The 17,247-nt window shown below is 42.4% G+C and overlaps 3 protein-coding genes across 3 annotated transcripts; 2 read left to right on the top strand and 1 right to left on the bottom strand.

The window, feature by feature from the left end:
* Positions 1–303: 303 nt before the first annotated feature.
* Positions 304–2,849, bottom strand: K444DRAFT_663784 (HET-domain-containing protein). The gene is made up of 3 exons (XM_024886877.1): positions 2,752–2,849; positions 2,149–2,690; positions 304–2,095 (listed from the first exon to the last, which is right to left on the bottom strand). The coding sequence occupies exons 2-3, from the start codon at positions 2,636–2,638 to the stop codon at positions 414–416; spliced, it is 2,172 nt and encodes a 723-aa protein (XP_024736248.1). The 5' UTR covers positions 2,639–2,690; positions 2,752–2,849; the 3' UTR covers positions 304–413.
* A 660-nt stretch (positions 2,850–3,509) lies between these two features.
* On the top strand, positions 3,510–5,547 carry K444DRAFT_663783 (HET-domain-containing protein; the record flags this gene model as incomplete). The annotated part of the gene is made up of 7 exons (XM_024886876.1): positions 3,510–3,528; positions 3,581–3,645; positions 3,705–3,789; positions 3,823–3,925; positions 3,982–4,665; positions 4,726–5,087; positions 5,168–5,547. 7 exons carry the CDS (start codon positions 3,510–3,512, stop codon positions 5,236–5,238), a joined length of 1,389 nt encoding a protein of 462 aa, XP_024736246.1. The 3' UTR covers positions 5,239–5,547.
* On the top strand, positions 5,218–5,507 carry K444DRAFT_613323 (uncharacterized protein). Its single transcript, XM_024880323.1, has one exon. It carries the CDS (start codon positions 5,258–5,260, stop codon positions 5,435–5,437), a length of 180 nt encoding a protein of 59 aa, XP_024736247.1. The 5' UTR covers positions 5,218–5,257; the 3' UTR covers positions 5,438–5,507.
* Positions 5,548–17,247: the final 11,700 nt, after the last annotated feature.

Genomic DNA, 17,247 nt, shown 5'->3' with positions numbered 1-17,247 from the left:
ACCTTACTATCTTACAGCTGTGCAAGAAGTCGGTTTGAACATGGACCACGGTATTGAAAGGTACTTTCATATCCTGGCCCATTTGGGAGGACAGTCAGAGCGTGGTACTGTGGCAAAATTGCAGTGATCAGCCACTAGGACATCATCTCAATTAGTCAGTGCACCTGACTCAGAATTCTTTTTCGCGTTTTTGTAGCAGCGTTCTACAGTAGCTTTGGGAACTCTTCTTATACGGTCTTTGCGTTCTAATTTTGTGATACGTAAGCATTACCTGCTATGTGTGAGGGTCTCATGCTGAGGTTTGACTTGTGAATATCAGATAGAGATATTAATGCAGTACAGGATCCAATTAGGGTTTGTCTAGATACTGTATAAGATGCAGCACAAAGAGAAATATCCTGTTCAGAAACACCCTACACAATGGCAATTGTACGTTGCAGTCCACCGGCGGCAAAGTAGCTTGGCCAGTTTTGCCACATCCCGGAAGGGTTAATCAAATCCTCAGCCAACTCCGAAGCCCGCTCCTGGACAACCATTCCAACACGCTTGTAGTCAGTCGACTCACTTTTGCGGTACATAGCAAGGGCATACTCAAACTCTACCACTTCTTGGTACGGAAAGTAATGTCTGTGTCTTACACGCGCCATGCGCATACAGGATATCCCTTCCCCGGAGCAGTTTGTTTCACTGCCGAGGTGTAATGGGTCATAAGGGTCATCGAAGAGCACTCGGTCCGGAACATTGTGGCGCTGTAGAACTTTCTTCCCTACTGAATCGATAGAAAGCAGAAACATTTCGGGGTTACTGAATTGTTTGTCAATCCAGAGGGTTGCGTCGAATAGCGAGCCACATATTGTGAGTCGAGCACTCTTAACTTGGCCCGTGGGATCACTTGTGGCCAGGCAGGTTTGCGCATCCAATATGGCGAAGTAAGACTCGACCATTTCGCCTCGGTTTATATCATGTTGAGAGTAGTGAGTGTTGCTCAGAGGAAAGATAATCGGTGCATTTAAAGCTGCCCATGACCATGACGGCGCTCGCCACAAAGAAGATCTGCTGTCCAGTTTTCCGTATTCGGACCCGATACGAGCATTTATCCATAATAAATCCAGCTCCAAAGAGTCACTCCACAAGCCCGCTAGGTATTTGGCGTCAGGTCTAAGTCTAGCCATTTGATTAGCTAACCCAGAGAGGGCGGGCAGCTTATCCGACTCAAACGATAGCTTGAGCCAGGAGTACGCTTCAACTAAGTTTTGCCACTGCTTGAGTAGTTTCGTTAAAGAAGGCTGCTTTAGTGATTGATAATATTCCTCTTTTCCCATCGGTCGACTTTCGCCGCATTCGCATACCATCTCTTCTTTGCACTCCCAAATCATTTCAGATCGGCAAATATGCAGGACTCTTGGAGATATCAGACGTTCTTGGAAGACCCACCCTCTTTCCAGTAGAGGCCAACGGTCATTTCGAAACCACCGTTTGGTGTGCTCTGGGTGTGGATAACTTCTGCAAGCCAGAACTCGATATTCAGCGCCAGTAGACGTGGTATTGCAGACATCGAAGAACTCATTCCCGTCTCTCAGATAGAGGCCTGTCTGTGCATCTGACGCTGATGTTGCCGCAATGGTCAGCCAGGAATTCTCGTATATGTCGCACATGGCCGCCGACTCTCGTACCCAATCATCAATATTATCCTGGATGATGCAAAGAGAATCAATCCAGAGATATTGGACACCGAGCTGCCAGACAAATATGATGGCATCTTGGAACGTCCTGGGAATGTCGTTCCACGGTATTGATACGAGATGACTCTTTATATTGTCCTTGGTTGTCCTCAATATTTGTTTACCACCCCAGCAGTGGCTCAAGCAGGTGTACCTGCCGACCAGTCCATTGGTCTTGAAAAGGCGGATTCGGTCGGATTTCGTACCAATATCAAGAACACGACTTGGTAGTTGGGAGTCACGTGGAACTACACAAGAATGGCTTAATCCACACTTTTTAATCCAAGAGGATGCTAGAGCGAAGGATCCAAGCCTAGCAGTTCTGGGGTCGGGAACTAGTGAGGAAGAAAAAATTCCCCAAGGACATGGAACAGCTATGGGATCACCATCAGACATATCGGCATCTTAAGGATGAATTTAATCTCACCAGGATTGCAGAAGAATTTGATGCTGCTGGATATTTCCCATGAAGGCGGGTATGCATCTTGTGGAATATGATATAAGTGAACCGTGAAACGCCGGCCGAAGCAGACGTAGTACTGAGAATCGTCTGGAATGTAACCCGCAATCAACTCATTCAGCCCTTGATATATGACTCGACACACGTCACAACGCGATTGTCGCAGCGAAGACCAAGAGAACACCTCGGTCCACATATAATGGCGACGCCGAGCTGTGTCATCCATCCTCTTCTGAATCGTCTGACATCGGGAACAGAGGAGCTGCGTCAAAGACCCCTTTGTAGGTAATTCTTCGTTTGACGCTGAAAGCGATGTTGGTGCTTTGGCGACGGGAATTGGATTCGCCTCTTCAAACTGTATTTGCGCCGGCGGCAAATTTACACCTGGTTTCACTAGGCCTAAGTAATGTCTTCTTGTTGGTGGGCGTGGAGGACTATTCGTTCGGGCAGGATACATCGCGCTGTCAAGCAAGCTTGGGAAGGAGGGACAGGAGCATATGGCGGGGAAGCTGGAGAAAGTCAGCTAACAGAGTACAGTTTGGATGTGTGCTTTTCTCTGGGGAGAAGTACCTCAGCTGGAAATCATCGTAGCATCGTGGAAAAGGGTGCCTGCTGAGAGCTGGGATAATCGCTTGTGGCACAATAAATAGAGGCTGCGTCGCCTTTTCATTTCTGCCTTACTGCCTGATTCAAGCAATGGTTTGTGTCGGGTCCCCTGAAGTATCATGTGCGGATAAAACTTAATCCGTACTGCGTTTCGCTGGCCCGTGCGCTTAATTACCGCTTTAAGTCTGCGACGAGTAGGACACCGATTTCGCTCATAGCTGTAAAGCTTCAACAATTCAAAAAAGCTTCCCAGCTTGCATGCACTAGCCGAGACGGTTCAGGCTATCTATCCTGAGCTTGTCCGTGTCTTTGTCACTTTTGGCGATAGTGGGGGCAACGACATGCATTAGAAGTGAGGTGTATATAGAGGCAGACTAATCCGGGGAGGTCAAGCTGTGGAGACTAATCTGGGCAGATGCGGAGATGTACTTGGGGGAGACTAATCTGGGTGTCAATCTGGGGAGGATTCTTGGGCAGATGCATTTGATAATTTATTTTGGGGAGATGAAGGGGAGGTCAATCTGGGAGGTTAATCAGGGGAGGTTAATCAGGGGAAATCAATGTGGGCAGATTATTAAGCAGATACATTTGGGGATTCTAATCTGGGGAAGTTAATCTGGGGACATCAATCTGGGGGGATATATATGGGAAGATGGACTAGAAGAAATGTGGTGATTCCTTCACTGCGAGAAATCCTAGATGTGAACAATTAATTCTGAAAGATGGAAGACTTCCTCTACAGTATGCTATTGTATGATTAGTCTATAAGAGAAGATATTACTGTAAAAGATAGGAATCGAGGAAACTGAAGGTCTGCCTTCTGATCAAGTTTGTGGCCGACAGGTTTGCTGCCAACAGGTATGTCGCCGACAGGTTTGGCTGGCAGATCTTGTGGCTGGCCGATTTGTGGCTGGCAGGCTTGTGGCCAATTAGTCATCTGCAATTCTGCACCCGCAAAAGACCCGCCGCGCCAACCCGAGATCTTCGATTCACACACATTTTGTGAGACACAGCTTGCTAAATGTTCTTTCTCAGGGTCAGCAAAAGGGCCTAACAACCAAACCCAGATCAGCTTCCCAGTATTGCCCGCAGCGGGAAGTCCTTTGCGTTTTGCACTACTTCGCGAATGGCTTCAATGGTGTGACAAGTCTCATGATAATTGCAAAAAGCACTATGACGGAAAATTACGACAAGGTTTCTCTACGTCGGTGATCCGGATGATCCAGATTATAACCCGGACGTCCTGAAGCTCGTTCCAAGTGAGGAAATCGGCGGTGAGAAATATGTTGCTTTGTCCCATTGTTGGGGTGACCCTAAGGACAATGAGGTGCCGCTACATTGCACAGCCCTGAAGAATACTGGCGAGCCTAAGGACGATAAGGTGCCGCCATATTGTACAACCCCGGAGAGTATTAGCAAGCGTCAAGAAGGATTCAAGATCACTGATCTGCCACTGACTTTTCGAGACGCCATCGAGGTGGTTCGACGCCTTGACGTAAAGTATCTTTGGATTGACTCGCTCTGTATTATCCAAGGAAACGGGGGAGATTGGGAAGAAGAATCCAAGATGATGGAAGACGTCTATACTTTGGCTTACTACACAATCGCTGCAACATCGGCTGATGATTCGCATGCGGGATTCCTTGGGCGGAATATTGGCGAGCATGTTTATGTTCAGGATGACTCAGGCCGGCGAGTCTATATCGGCACTGACATAGCTGATTTCGATAACGAGGTGGAGAACGCTCGGCTCAATACTCGCGCATGGGTCATGCAAGAAAGGTTCTTGTCTCGCCGAACTATCCATTTCGGCAAAAATCAAATGTATTGGGAATGTGGTAAAGGGGTATACTGCGAAGATCTGACTCAGTTGAAGTGGTAAGTACTGTATGCATATCTTTGGACATGATACATTCTAATTCATGTTTCCCCCATTAGCCTACCACGTAGCGTGAAGCATTTCAAACTCGATCCAGAATTTCCGAGATTACTTTTTGGGTCAGGATTCGGGGCTACTCTACTTTTCCTTCAGGATCTTTTAAAGGGTTACTCAGAGCGTAACCTCTCTGAATGTACCGATAGAGCTATTGCGTTATCTGGGCTAGCAGCTCGTATCGCAAGAGCTCTGTATTGTGAAGAAAATTACGGTATCTTTGGTTTATACCTCTACAGAAATCTTCTTTGGCAACGGTCTGACCCGCAGAGTATAATGGAGCGGATTGAGTACAAATCTCGCGATGTGCCATCATGGTCCTGGATGGCATACACTGGAGGCATCAAGTTTGTAAACGTCGATTTTGGTAAGTTGGACTTGTTTAAGAACCTTAATTTCGACGAAAAGGACAAGCAAGCCTTAGTCACTAATGTATGGGAGTTTCAGGATTGCCATTTGAAAGAGATGGAAAAGGCAGAGTCGGAGGCGGTACGTCGCGATATATTGGATTCGTATGAAACGAAAAGGGGATGGATTATGTATAACGTCGAGGGGAAGGCAGACTTTCTCTCCGAACGAGGTGTTGTTGTGGGGAGGACGGGTTCGGAGGGTCTGTCGGAGTATCACACGTTGATTGTAAGACCGAGAGGGGGAAACAAAAACGAGTATAAAAGAGTAGGGATTGGAATGGTTCAGAAAGGCTACATATCACGATAACAGGCTAACATTCGTGTTTTTTGAATGACTATATACTGGGAATCTGGCACAGCATATGGTTTGGAGGGATAATTCTGTGTTAGGCTTGTCTACTTTATAAATGATTAACCGTTCATTATTTCTTCTTAAATAGTACGCCCTTGGTCAGGTTGAAGTGTGTAAAAAGATAAAGCGGCCTGCGTAGGTACGTAAAGGAATGGGGCCGCGAGGGACACGTCGTCCCAGCTGCAGGATAGCGAAAAAAAGAACCAAAAAAAATATACTGTATCCCTCGGCGCTTTGCGGATCTGTCACAGCCATGCTGAAGCCGATTGTGAAGATATGAGTTCCTGTTATTCCGGTTATATCTCCGTACGTGTGTAGATGTATTAAAATATTGGCCGGAATGTAGTAATCTAATTAGAGTAGCTGTAGGGACAGAGGCAGCTAGCCAGAATCATTCTAGCGTAGACTCTACTCGTAGCGTCTTGACAAAGTGGCTGACCAGAAATTTTCAGAAGAGTTCAAGGCGGAAGCCGATGTTGACCAGAATGAACAACGAAGCTAAGGTTCGTCGATCAACCAGGTCAATCGTCCTAGGGAAGGCGAAGGTGATGAGCTTTGAGGACATCGAGGTGGCACGAGCAGCGCGTGCTGCGAAGGAGGTCATCAAGGGCAAGGGAAACCGTGGTCGGAAGCGTAAGAGTGCTGCACTAGAGGCAGATGAGCCAGAGCCAGATGAGCAAGAACTAGAGCTAGAGTCAGAGGCAGACTCAGAGCCAGAAGTGGCGCGTGTTGCGGAAGAGGTCATAAACGGCAGGGTTACAATCTGCTCTTCTTGACATTTCGCCAGTTTGAAGAGATGCAGCATGATAATGCCGCGCAACGTGTCACACTACAAAAGGCTCCGGCTAAGTCCTCATTTTGTCTTCAAACATTGATCTATCAAACAGCGCTTCCCATCGGCATTCAGTGCTGGCAGTTTATCTCTCCACCCCCACGACCGATTGGGTAAATAATTCTTTCGATTGTTGGTGAGAAGCCGGCGCTGATCTGGTGTTCGCTCGCTGACGGGTCAGCCACACACACCAGCCCCACCGCACCTGGTGCATCCTGTGCGAATGATTACATAATTGAAATTACAGCGTAAATATTGTGGGGCGTGCGGGGTTGGTTTCGCACCAACCAAAATCATCTCGCTTTGATCTGGGGTACAGATCCGCGTGGCGATCATGCATGAACAAGATCAATTTTCCGCCGGAATGCGATGCTGACGAGGAAAGGAAGCAAGCTGCGTTGGGTCTTCCATCGAAGCTCCGACCTGCAAATCCTGACCGGAACAACTTGCGGACACAGCAGTGCTTTCAGCCTCGCGGACTTCAATCATTCTTCGTTCAGACCGCCGAGTTTGGATCGACCGCTGCAGAGAACTCTCAATAGCGCTATCTCCGTGTCATACCTTTCACTCTTGAGCAGTAGCCTAACGCTCAAGTTGCTTGAGCCGCGTTAGGCTTGCTTCGCACTCATCTGTGCAGCCTAATCGGTTTTGAGCGCCGTGTTATCTCTCTTCGGTCGTACCATGAGCCGTTGTCTCGATTATTCCCAGCTTAGACACCTATCTTCCTCATTATCAGTGTGTCAAATGAATAGATTAGATTAGAATACTGGCTAGTAATCTAATTTATTTATCAAAAATACCCACTAATTATATTCTAATCAGATTCTAATTGAGGTAATCATGAATATTCATGAATACTTTGATTACTATACACGTGACTATCTCACGTGATATACTAACCTAATTAGGTATGGCTCCCGATCTAGCATCGTCTTTGGAAGGCTTTTAACCCACTAATTAGGCAGCGAGGTGGCGCTAAGGAGACACTAGAGCGAGATCTCTACTTAATTAGGCTAGAGTATTACGTGCTATAGTCACGTGCAGAGTAATCAAAGTATTATGAATATTCATGATTATATATTCTAATCTAATTAAATTATTTAAGCATTGCGGTAATTATATTCTATTCAAGCTAATCATGAATATTCATGAATATTCGGAATACCTTAATTACTTTTTTGACACACTGCTCATTATCGACGCCCTGTACAAGACAATGATGCCTCGTCGCAACCCAAAGAATCATTGCCGCTCGAAACTTGGAGATGGCTTAGAAGTATTACTATATGACGCAGACAAGGGAAAAGGAACTACAACCGGACCGGTAGGAACGGTCGATAATGACCAAGGATTACAGAATCCCAAGCCTCTTCTAAAACAGCTTTTATGATATGTTTACGAGACGCTTGAGGGACCAGACAAGATACGTACCCTAAAACTGCATGGTACGAAGGCAAGAATCAAATATACTCTCTAGCAAATTAGTGTCTCTAAAGGCGGATATCAAGCGCTCTCTTATATATAGGGAAATCCAGAACAATATTCTAATACTATTGTCCTCGACGAAAACGGATACGCACTTGGATATACCCCTCTTATAAAGAATATTCAAGCTGCCCTGTATAATCTCTGGGAAGCAGGGGAGATAATGAGCAAGATTTTCTGGATTGACCAGATCTGTATTAACTAAGAAGGAGAGGAGAAGAACCACCAGGTAGTACTAATAGGAGACATATATCGAAATATAGCCCGGGTAATAACTTATTTGGGGCCTGCTACCTTAGATAAGGAGAAGGAAAAGTACGGGATTAACTTATTATATCGCTAATACGAACACTTCACCGACGACTATAATCTGATTTATTAGGCCGGCTATCTATACTAAATATATCCGAAAAAAGCAGAGTTTCCTGTAATGATCTTACCAGAAGAATTCCAAGAGGGCTACTTTAACGAGGGAAAATATATGGTATAGGAATAGAGATTATTATTCCAAGTAGTATATAGCGAATGGTTATACTAATTATGGATTATTTAAGAATAGCTACTTAACGAAGAAATCGTAATGCTTTGCGGTTTATTATTATTATCCTGGGATACTATTGTAATAATTCCCGTACTTTCTAATCTAGATCTAATCCCCGAAAAAGTAGCTAATTATTTTACTAGTTTCTGGCAAGAAAATACCGGGAACTTAATTAAAAACTTATATTAAATTAAGGGCTCTATCTACTTCTTATGGTATATACGAAAATAGTAGAAGGAGGCGAAATGGCTCGGTATTAGACTATCATTATTATTGAATATGTTATGGTATGAATCTTAGTATTACTGGGACCCGTACAATCGAGTTTTTAGTCTATTAGCTATCTCTAGTAATATTATAAGGCTGGGTATTACTTCAGATTACTCTATTAGTATAAAGTGCGTCTTTTATAATACCTCGGTCCGAATACTATAGATCGATTTAACTCTGTAAATTCTAGCCTATACTTGCCGCTAGGTAGGCAGTAAAGCATATTCTGAGGATTAATCCGAGGACTTAGATCCTACTACTATTATATTAAGTCCCTTATAGGAGCTTAGGCTATTTTCTTTACTATTGCTACTTAGTATTATACCTAATAAATATATTTTATATCCCCGAACTTCTGGCCTTAGACGGCCTCCTCGATTTCTTCTTAACTCTATTATCTTAGTTCTTAAAGGCAGCTTTATTAACCGTATTTTAATAACTACTTCCGTTATATTTCTTAGTGACTTAGTCTTTGGCGGACACATAGATTTACCGTAAATCTAATATATTTCTTATAGGTAGACCTGCTTCCTCAGAGTGTTCTAGTATCTCGGGACTATAGTTCAGAATACGGCTCGTTTTCCCCGTACTATTACTGCCCTGCCAAATTAGTCTCTGCCTCTATAAGGTAAACTTTCCGTTAAGGAGAGTTTTGCTTTTGCTTTTTTATCCTATTTCCGATATAAGGTCAATATTATTAGAATATACTACCATAGTATAGACCTTGACTTGTCTAATGTAGTTCCAGAATTAAAGCAGTGGGATACTCAGATCCAAGAACTCGTAGTATAGCTCAGTAAGGTAATCGAGCTTGATTCGTACCACCCGGGCAGACCTATTACTTATAAAGAGCGAAGAGCTTACGAGGACATGTCAAAACGTGAATTGATATATGGCCGTTTACTATCCGTTACCGAGAATGGCCGGGTCTGCAGTGCTATGTACTAAGCCAAAGAAGGAGATTTAGTAGCCGTATTCGAAGGGGCAGACAGACTCTTTATTCTTCGGCCTGCTAGAGAGAGGTATTAACTAGTTGGCGATATATATGTTAACGGCTTAATGGAAGAAGAGGCGTATAAGGGTCTTGATTCTGATGAGGTAGATCATGATATCGAGTTAGTCTGATCTCGTTCTTGAACGTATGGTCTAGGATTTCGTTATTCCTGGTAGGATATTAACTTGTGGACAAAAACTGGCATGGCAGTACATCTGCGATCAAACGTGATGTAGGAAATGCCACACATTCTTTAGGAGACTTTCTCGGAAATGATCTTACGAGATATGGTAGGCAGTGGATGGCGATCCAACCTACTCCAGAATTTACCTTCTATGTCGAAGATGAATGGACAAGATGTAACTGGCTTTTCAGTATTGGGTGATGATATCGGACTTGTCTTGCTCCTGCAAGCCTATCCCTTGACTCGTCGCCACGATGTCGGGAACTCCTTCAAATCGTAGGACCTCGTACGAAGTAGACTCTCTCCTTCTTATCTACCAATTGCTTACTGAACCCTGAATTTCTACTTGCAACAACAGCATTCACACTGTTAGATAATCAATATCATTGAGCATCACTATCAATCCTTATCAGTGTAATCTGCGAAGAAAAAGAAACAGTTCACATTGTTGACTTGAACAATACTCACTGGACCAAGCTGTTGTAAGCTCCATAGCTCATAAATTGCCCCTTGAGACTCACAACTGATGATTCATAGCAAGTCGTCTGTGACACGCATGGAGCTGTTCTGACCCTTTTGGTCAGATCATCAACATCAAAAATATTTCGGTCTGAGGCTGACGCATCCGTTTCGCTAGCGCTTTCGAGCGTCTATGGAGCAGATGGTGTTTTTGCAGATCGATCCTCATCAGGATTCTGTTTGTGTTCTCCAATGACAAGTACATTGGACCAGTCGTGCTCGCGGGTCCGGTAAGGCAGTGTCGGCGGGGGTGAGGAAAATGTCAAGCTTGCGATCAGCCTCCGAGCCCCTCAACACTTTGTTCGCTGAGCATATGCAAACGAGCACGTACCATTTGCAGTAAATCCGGCGGAATATATAGGGAAGAAGGTACTAGCTGTACCAAGATGCTATCAGAAGAGGAAGGGGACACAAGATTGTGAAAGGGTGAATGGCTCGGTGGCTGAGAGGGATTGAGAAATGAAACAGGAGAGGGAGATCACCGCCTGTCTGCCCTCTCCGCAGACATAACGTGGGTCCGTAATCCCCGAGACTAGGAATTGCACACTCTGTTAGCCAGCTCAATAGGATTGATTCTCCGCAGGGAAAGATTCCTTAACGGGGTCCAAAATGGAGACCTTATACATGCTGAACATTAAAGGCATAACATGTGGCCCTTGCCACGAGAAGCATAAGTGGAGTAATTATTATCCCCATCTTGAGGCGCCTTGACTCAACTCCCATAATCCCTTTCGTATACCACCACTAATCTTCCTAACCGAAGGCATATTCTGGCTCCTCTACATTTCGCTTACGCCTTAGCACTGTAAATCCTGTCTCCTTTAGTAATAGTTCGCACACGGTCGACGGCCTAGCAGTATGCTTCGCCCCAAAAGTGGATTCTATATAGCCAAAGGATTCGCGTGATGGGTGAGTAGAAGGGTTCCGCATATAAGGTGAATGTAATAATAGTAACACACGAAAGGAAGTATTAATACTAACAAAAATATGCCGTATATACTCCTTTATCTGCTCCTAGGGTTATTATATACAGATTTAGCCCTTTAAGAGAAGCTTGTTCCACGAATAAGCTTACTTCCCACCCCTATATCCGGCCCTGATTTAGCACCTAGTCCGACTAAACTTGATCTAACGAAGAGAGCTAATTCTATTCCACCGAACTTCTGTAATTGGTTTTCGGGTTCGGGCTACGGTATGCATAGCATATTATGATATGGATTTAATCGTCAGAAAATCTAGTTATTTTGCTAATTCCCATTATTTCTAGATAGCAGATAGTAGTTTAATAACCCATTAGTAACATGTTTCTGGAATAGTAACGCAAAATTTGTTAGAAATGCAAATTAACCACAGATACAGTATATTAAATAAGACTAACTGAGCACTTGTCGTATAGTGGTTCTAGTTATACTTTAAGCATTGTAATATAGTACGTTTGCCCACATCACATCTAATCCCCGAATTATTAATTAATTTAAGTCCTATATTATCTAGTACCGGTTCTTAACCCTATTACATGACCTTCTATTACGGTTCTAATTATCTATTATTCGTATACTCAGAAAAGAAGGGTATTAAGTATTAAATATATCCCTACTAGAGTGGCATAAGCGATCCTATCGCGTTTCCTGTTTATACCGGATCAAAGGATATCTCGACTAGAACGCAATACCTATCCGGATATACTATACCGACTTTAATAGCGAGTCTGGATTTAGGCTTAAGCTTAAACTCGAAGTCTAATTCTAATTCCAATTCCAACTCGCCCACGGGTATAGCCCAGGTAAACTCGGGTTTGACTTCCTCTTCCAAATTATCTACCGGTTCTCTTACTAGTATTATTACAGGTTTAATAAGTACTATGGCTACTATTCTAGGTCTAGCGTTTAGAATATATAAGTAGAAGTACCCGAAGAAGTAACTAGTTCAGGAGGGAGACCCAAAAGGCCCGCAATATATACGCAGTAAAACATGATATGGCCCAAAGTGGTATAGACGAGGTTATTAGAGCTCGTTGGATGCCAATATGAGTACGGAGAGCGTAGCAGGAGGATGTAATAAAGATACTACCCGACGCTTGCATTTTAACTTTAATTAGTAGAAAGGAATCGGATGGTTATATTTAATCTATACGTGCGTAGTTGCGGATAAAATCAAGTTTAAGGTTAATTAATTAATTGATTTATTTATATACGGTTCTAGCTATCCGTTTAGATAGCCATACCGGAATAGCCTAGCTTTGGCACTAGTTGCCGAACTATATCTACCTTAGTAAATACACCTTACTTTATTACACTCGTATAACTAGTAACCTTCTTTACTAAGCGGTCTGGCTTCTATCTACGCATATACACATATCCGTTAATAGAAGTGCTCTGTTTGTGATTTTGGTATAAAGCTCTGACTTGGCGACTAACTGTCCTCCTATATCTGCGCTCCCTAGATACCTGGTAAGCTATGGCCATAATAAAGCCATGTTATAACTCCGCTGGCCATAGTAACCGTGATTTCACGACCCCCCTGGTCCTTACGGGAAAGCCCTTCCGAATAACGTTCTCTCTCGTCCAAATCGCCCCTTCCATACTCCCGTAACTCCAAAACCCCCAAGACCCTGATCGTCCCAACTCGTGTGAGTATATGCCCTTGTATAGACCAAGTGCCTGCTACTTGCTCTGTAAATTTGTGGTGTCGTTTCAATGAGGGTTCGAGAACTGTCGGGCAGGACGGCGGTTACAGGAAGTGACAATGCTCTCCCAGATCCACAGAGTTGTGTGTGCTGTATGTTCGTATTATTGTACTGTATATAATGTAACCACATCTGAGATCTGGTTGTCCCGTTCAGAGGTTCTTAATTTATCTGTGGAGCTCAAGGGGCTTCACAATAGGCAGTGGAAAATGTCCGGCAGCAGTCTCGAGCCATGTATAGGTCAATCGAGCTGAAAGTTGAGAAGCATGTCAGGTGTGGAAAGTGGAGGATGGGAATCGAGCGAGGCCAAAATCTAGTAGACGGCAGGCCCCGTCTCGCTAATTAGCCCACCGCATTTCTGCGAGACCATCGCATTAACGGATCACTCAACCTGTAGGCGGACGGGCCGAGACTTACTATTATGATCTCACCTGGTTATAAGTATAACAGTTTATTAGCTGAGATTATAGGTCAGGTGTGATTCCCTTTAATCTTCGCCCTTTCCGCTCCCCGGAGTGCTTACTACTATAGACTATTAATGAAATCTTCAGATGGCTAGAGAGCGACCAAAGCGCCATTACTCATTACTTTGACTACTATCCTTCTATCCGCCGTTTATTCTTAGATATAGTATAACGGGTCGCCGGCCGCAAATCCTTAGTAACTCCGGTCGCAATCCTCTCGGAGAACGCTCTGGATCGCAAGCCTACCGTTTCTAATTCCGAGGAGGTTACTAATTAGACAGGTTCAATAACCCACGACGAGGTAGAAGAGAGAGCTTATGATAAAGCAATTGATATCACAAATGAAGTCCATATAAATATAGAGGATCTCCTGGTATAAAGGCTATAGTGGAATAATCCTAAGTCGAAGGAAATACCTTAGTACTTGATAGTACTAACTAACTCTATAAGCGTGGATAGTACGGTCAGTCCCTTTACTAATAATAAATACATAGACAAGTCTTTGTAGGGGCCTATGGATAGATGTATATAATAGGCTGGGAGAGATAACTAACCTGCCCTCGAGACTTCCCCGGCTATTAGTAATCTGGAGGCCGTAACCCTTGACCTTAGTAAGTATATAGCAGATAAGCCTCTACCTTGTTCCTATAGTACCGACGACTAAATTTGACTTTGCAGAATCCTCGTCCTATGGTAACCTGACTTAAGTTAATACCGTCCTATAATAGTAAGCAGAGCGAAAGCAAAAGCGAAAGCGTCCGGTATCCGGTGTCTTAATACATTAAGGGCAACTAGCCAGTAAGACTAATATACTATCTATGCTTCCTTGCGGCATATTAGATAAGTGGGACAGGATTACTAGTAGAGAAACTCTTACCTAATTATGGCTCTGTCTTTATGTAAAGAGAGAGCCGGCTTTAAATAAGGAACTAGAAAGCCTACTCGAGACCCTAGACCTCTTAGATACAAGTATAGAAGGCTAGCTAATAAAATACTAACTTTAATATTAGAGAGATATTAAAGGAATCTCAGAGAAATATAAACTGCTTGCCGAAATTCCATGGCGATTATACCTGGCAAATATAATTGGCTTCTACCTGCAGGAGAAGGCGGTATGAAAGATAAAGAAGAGACCGAAAAGAAATCGAGGTCATAACCTAGTTACTACGAGTATACCTCAAGTCTTTGTATATAATATCTTTATTAATTTCCTTCTTCCTAAACTACTATAAGAGGATACTAATATATATGAAAATGCTAAGATAAGATTTAATAACTAGATATAATATAAAAAGCGGTAGACTAAACTAGTTAAACGCTTTGGCTCTGGTATTCTGCTCCTAATACCTTAGGATCTAACTAATAAAAAGTGAGTTTGTTTCTTTATAATATGTCCCTTTTCTCGGCTATATAATAGTTTAATTCCTGACCTTAATAACCGTAGCCTTCGAAATATAATACTACCTAAAGTAGATATTCTCGTAGAATATCTGGATTCTTATTAGCTATCTCTAACGGCTAATATTAAGAACCTTATATCTCTTCTTTTACTATTAATTAAAGATTAGGGCTTGCCAGATTAGAGGCTAAAGCTTGAGATATTGACCGAAAGTCAGATTATATCTGGAGAGTACGTAGCTCAATTATTGAGAGAGTTATTTGAATTCTCTAACGAATTCTCGTCTTTCCTAATAGAGACTACTATTTCTGATCTCTCTCAGCTTAATACTAAAGCTTCTTTACCTTACCCTTGGGTGAGCCTTAGAGAACTAGCCGGCGGGAATGCGGCCTTGCCAGGTCTTAATATCCTTAACCCTAATAACCCAAATATTATATTATATATAGATTATCTTATATCTCCTATAAGTGGGGGAAAGATAGACCGGTTTGGAAAAGATTTTTTTTTAACTAGTATATAGAGTAGTATTATATATATTTTTGATATAATATTATAACCGCATTATCCTTAATTATGTCTCTTTTATACTATCTGATATATAATATTATCCGAGAGTAGTATAAAATCTCACTAAAGTAAAGTAGGGCCTTTAATCCTAAAGCCGCCCAAGTATATCCCACTATTTTTTATCTCCGTATTACTAAACCACGATAGAAAAGCGTTACGCAAGGAGAAATAAGGATACTGTACTAATAATAACTAAGGTTTAGCCCGTAACGGATACCGACCCAGGGTTTGCATATCTCTATGGCCCCAAGCCACAAACGTTAGCGGTATTTGACCCCGCAATTATGAGCCGCAGAAGCCCTATTACAGACCTGTCGTCCACAAAGGTTCCCTCAAATAATTAACTTCGGGAAGAAAATCATTAAATTATCGCGTAAATTCAAGTTGAATTGCGTTTTGCCGGTCGCCCTCGAGAATTATCTGTAATAGTGGCATTATTAACCATATCCTTTGGGAAATCCCATAGAATATGATCATGCGCCTCTATTTATTTGGCAGTCAGATTAGCTATATACCCCCGAACCGTAACGGATAGCAGGTGTTATTGCAAGCACTAGTATACCAAGTACAATTTATTAGAATACGGGAAGTCAGAACACCACAAATAAGGATTTCTAGAGGAGTATATGCCAAAATTAAAGGATTTCGCTAGTTTGTTTCCTGATCTGGGACGGGAAGGATTAGTAATTCTTGTTTTGAATCTCTCAAACTTAGAATCATTTAAGCTTGAGCGTATTAACTAGCTATTAGCATTATTTATATAAGTAATAATAACTTTTAATTACAAAATCTATTAACTATTACTCCTAACTCTTGCTAAATAATTAGTAGAATACCAATGCTCCCAGGAGCCCGGTGGCTCCTGGGAATTTTATCCTAGGACCTACAAGCTTCTAGGAACTTTCTCCCGGAAGTATATAAGATCCCAGGAGCTATACGGCTCCCAGGAATTTTCTCCTAGAACCCTACGAGCTCCTGGGAACTTTCTCCTGGGAGCGTACAAGATCCCAGAAGCCACTATACTCCTAGAAATTATCTCCTAGGATCTATGCGACTATACGTGACTCACGTATATACCCCATAGCCAAATAAGTTTATTTTAGCCGCTCTTACTAGAGTGGTTATGGATATTTATGGTTTGCCCTTCTGCCTAATAGAAAATCGATATGGCTCTTAAGACCGGCAGGCTCTTTAGTATAGTCTCTAAAGAGGCTAGCTAATCAAGAAATAATCGTTTGAAAATATTTAGCGATTTAATAGCCTAAAAGTTAGTAATTATTTACTGAATATTTAGCGGTCAATAGCCTGAGATTTAATAATAAGCATACTAAAAATTTAGCGACTAATAGCTACTTAATACTAAAAACACCTTATTAAACTAATATATTAATATAGTACTAGAAACAGGAGATATCTCGCTCTATACTCCAGTTATCTAGTACTATTACCTATCTAGTTCTATTACCTCGGCACTAGATATCTACTAGTACTAGGATACTATAACTTAGGTAAAAGTACTATTGGCCATAAATCTATTATTTATAAACCTATTAGCTATAAACCTATTAGCCACAAACCTGTCGGCTACAAACCTATTGACCTATAAGCCTATTAGCTATACGTTAATTAAACCTACCTTCTTCCCGAATATATTCGTATTCCTTAATTAAGTATGGCTCCTATACGAAAACGTACCGGGGAGAACTCTCGAAGACGGAAGTATACTCTAATTAAAAAAGCTCATGAATTTGCAGAGATAAGCGGTACTAATATAGTATTTTTTATTTACTAGTCTAGGCATTAGTTTATATACAGATCTACTAA

This window comes from Hyaloscypha bicolor (genome assembly GCF_002865645.1).
Source record: "Hyaloscypha bicolor E unplaced genomic scaffold K444scaffold_86, whole genome shotgun sequence".
Lineage (NCBI taxonomy): Eukaryota > Fungi > Ascomycota > Leotiomycetes > Helotiales > Hyaloscyphaceae > Hyaloscypha > Hyaloscypha bicolor.
The sequence above is the reverse complement of the archived record's forward strand: the minus strand, read 5'-3'. Positions and strand labels throughout refer to the sequence as shown.

Bases quoted from the DNA above. Each gene is read 5' to 3' on its own strand.
- K444DRAFT_663784 (XM_024886877.1), bottom strand. From the start codon at position 2,638: ATGTATCCTGCCCGAACGAATAGTCCTCCACGCCCACCAACAAGAAGA. The intron at 2,096-2,148 runs GTGAGATTAAAT...GTGATCCCATAG, and splicing joins CAAATTCTTCTGCAATCCTG to CTGTTCCATGTCCTTGGGGA.
- K444DRAFT_613323 (XM_024880323.1), top strand. From the start codon at position 5,258: ATGTATAACGTCGAGGGGAAGGCAGACTTTCTCTCCGAACGAGGTGTT.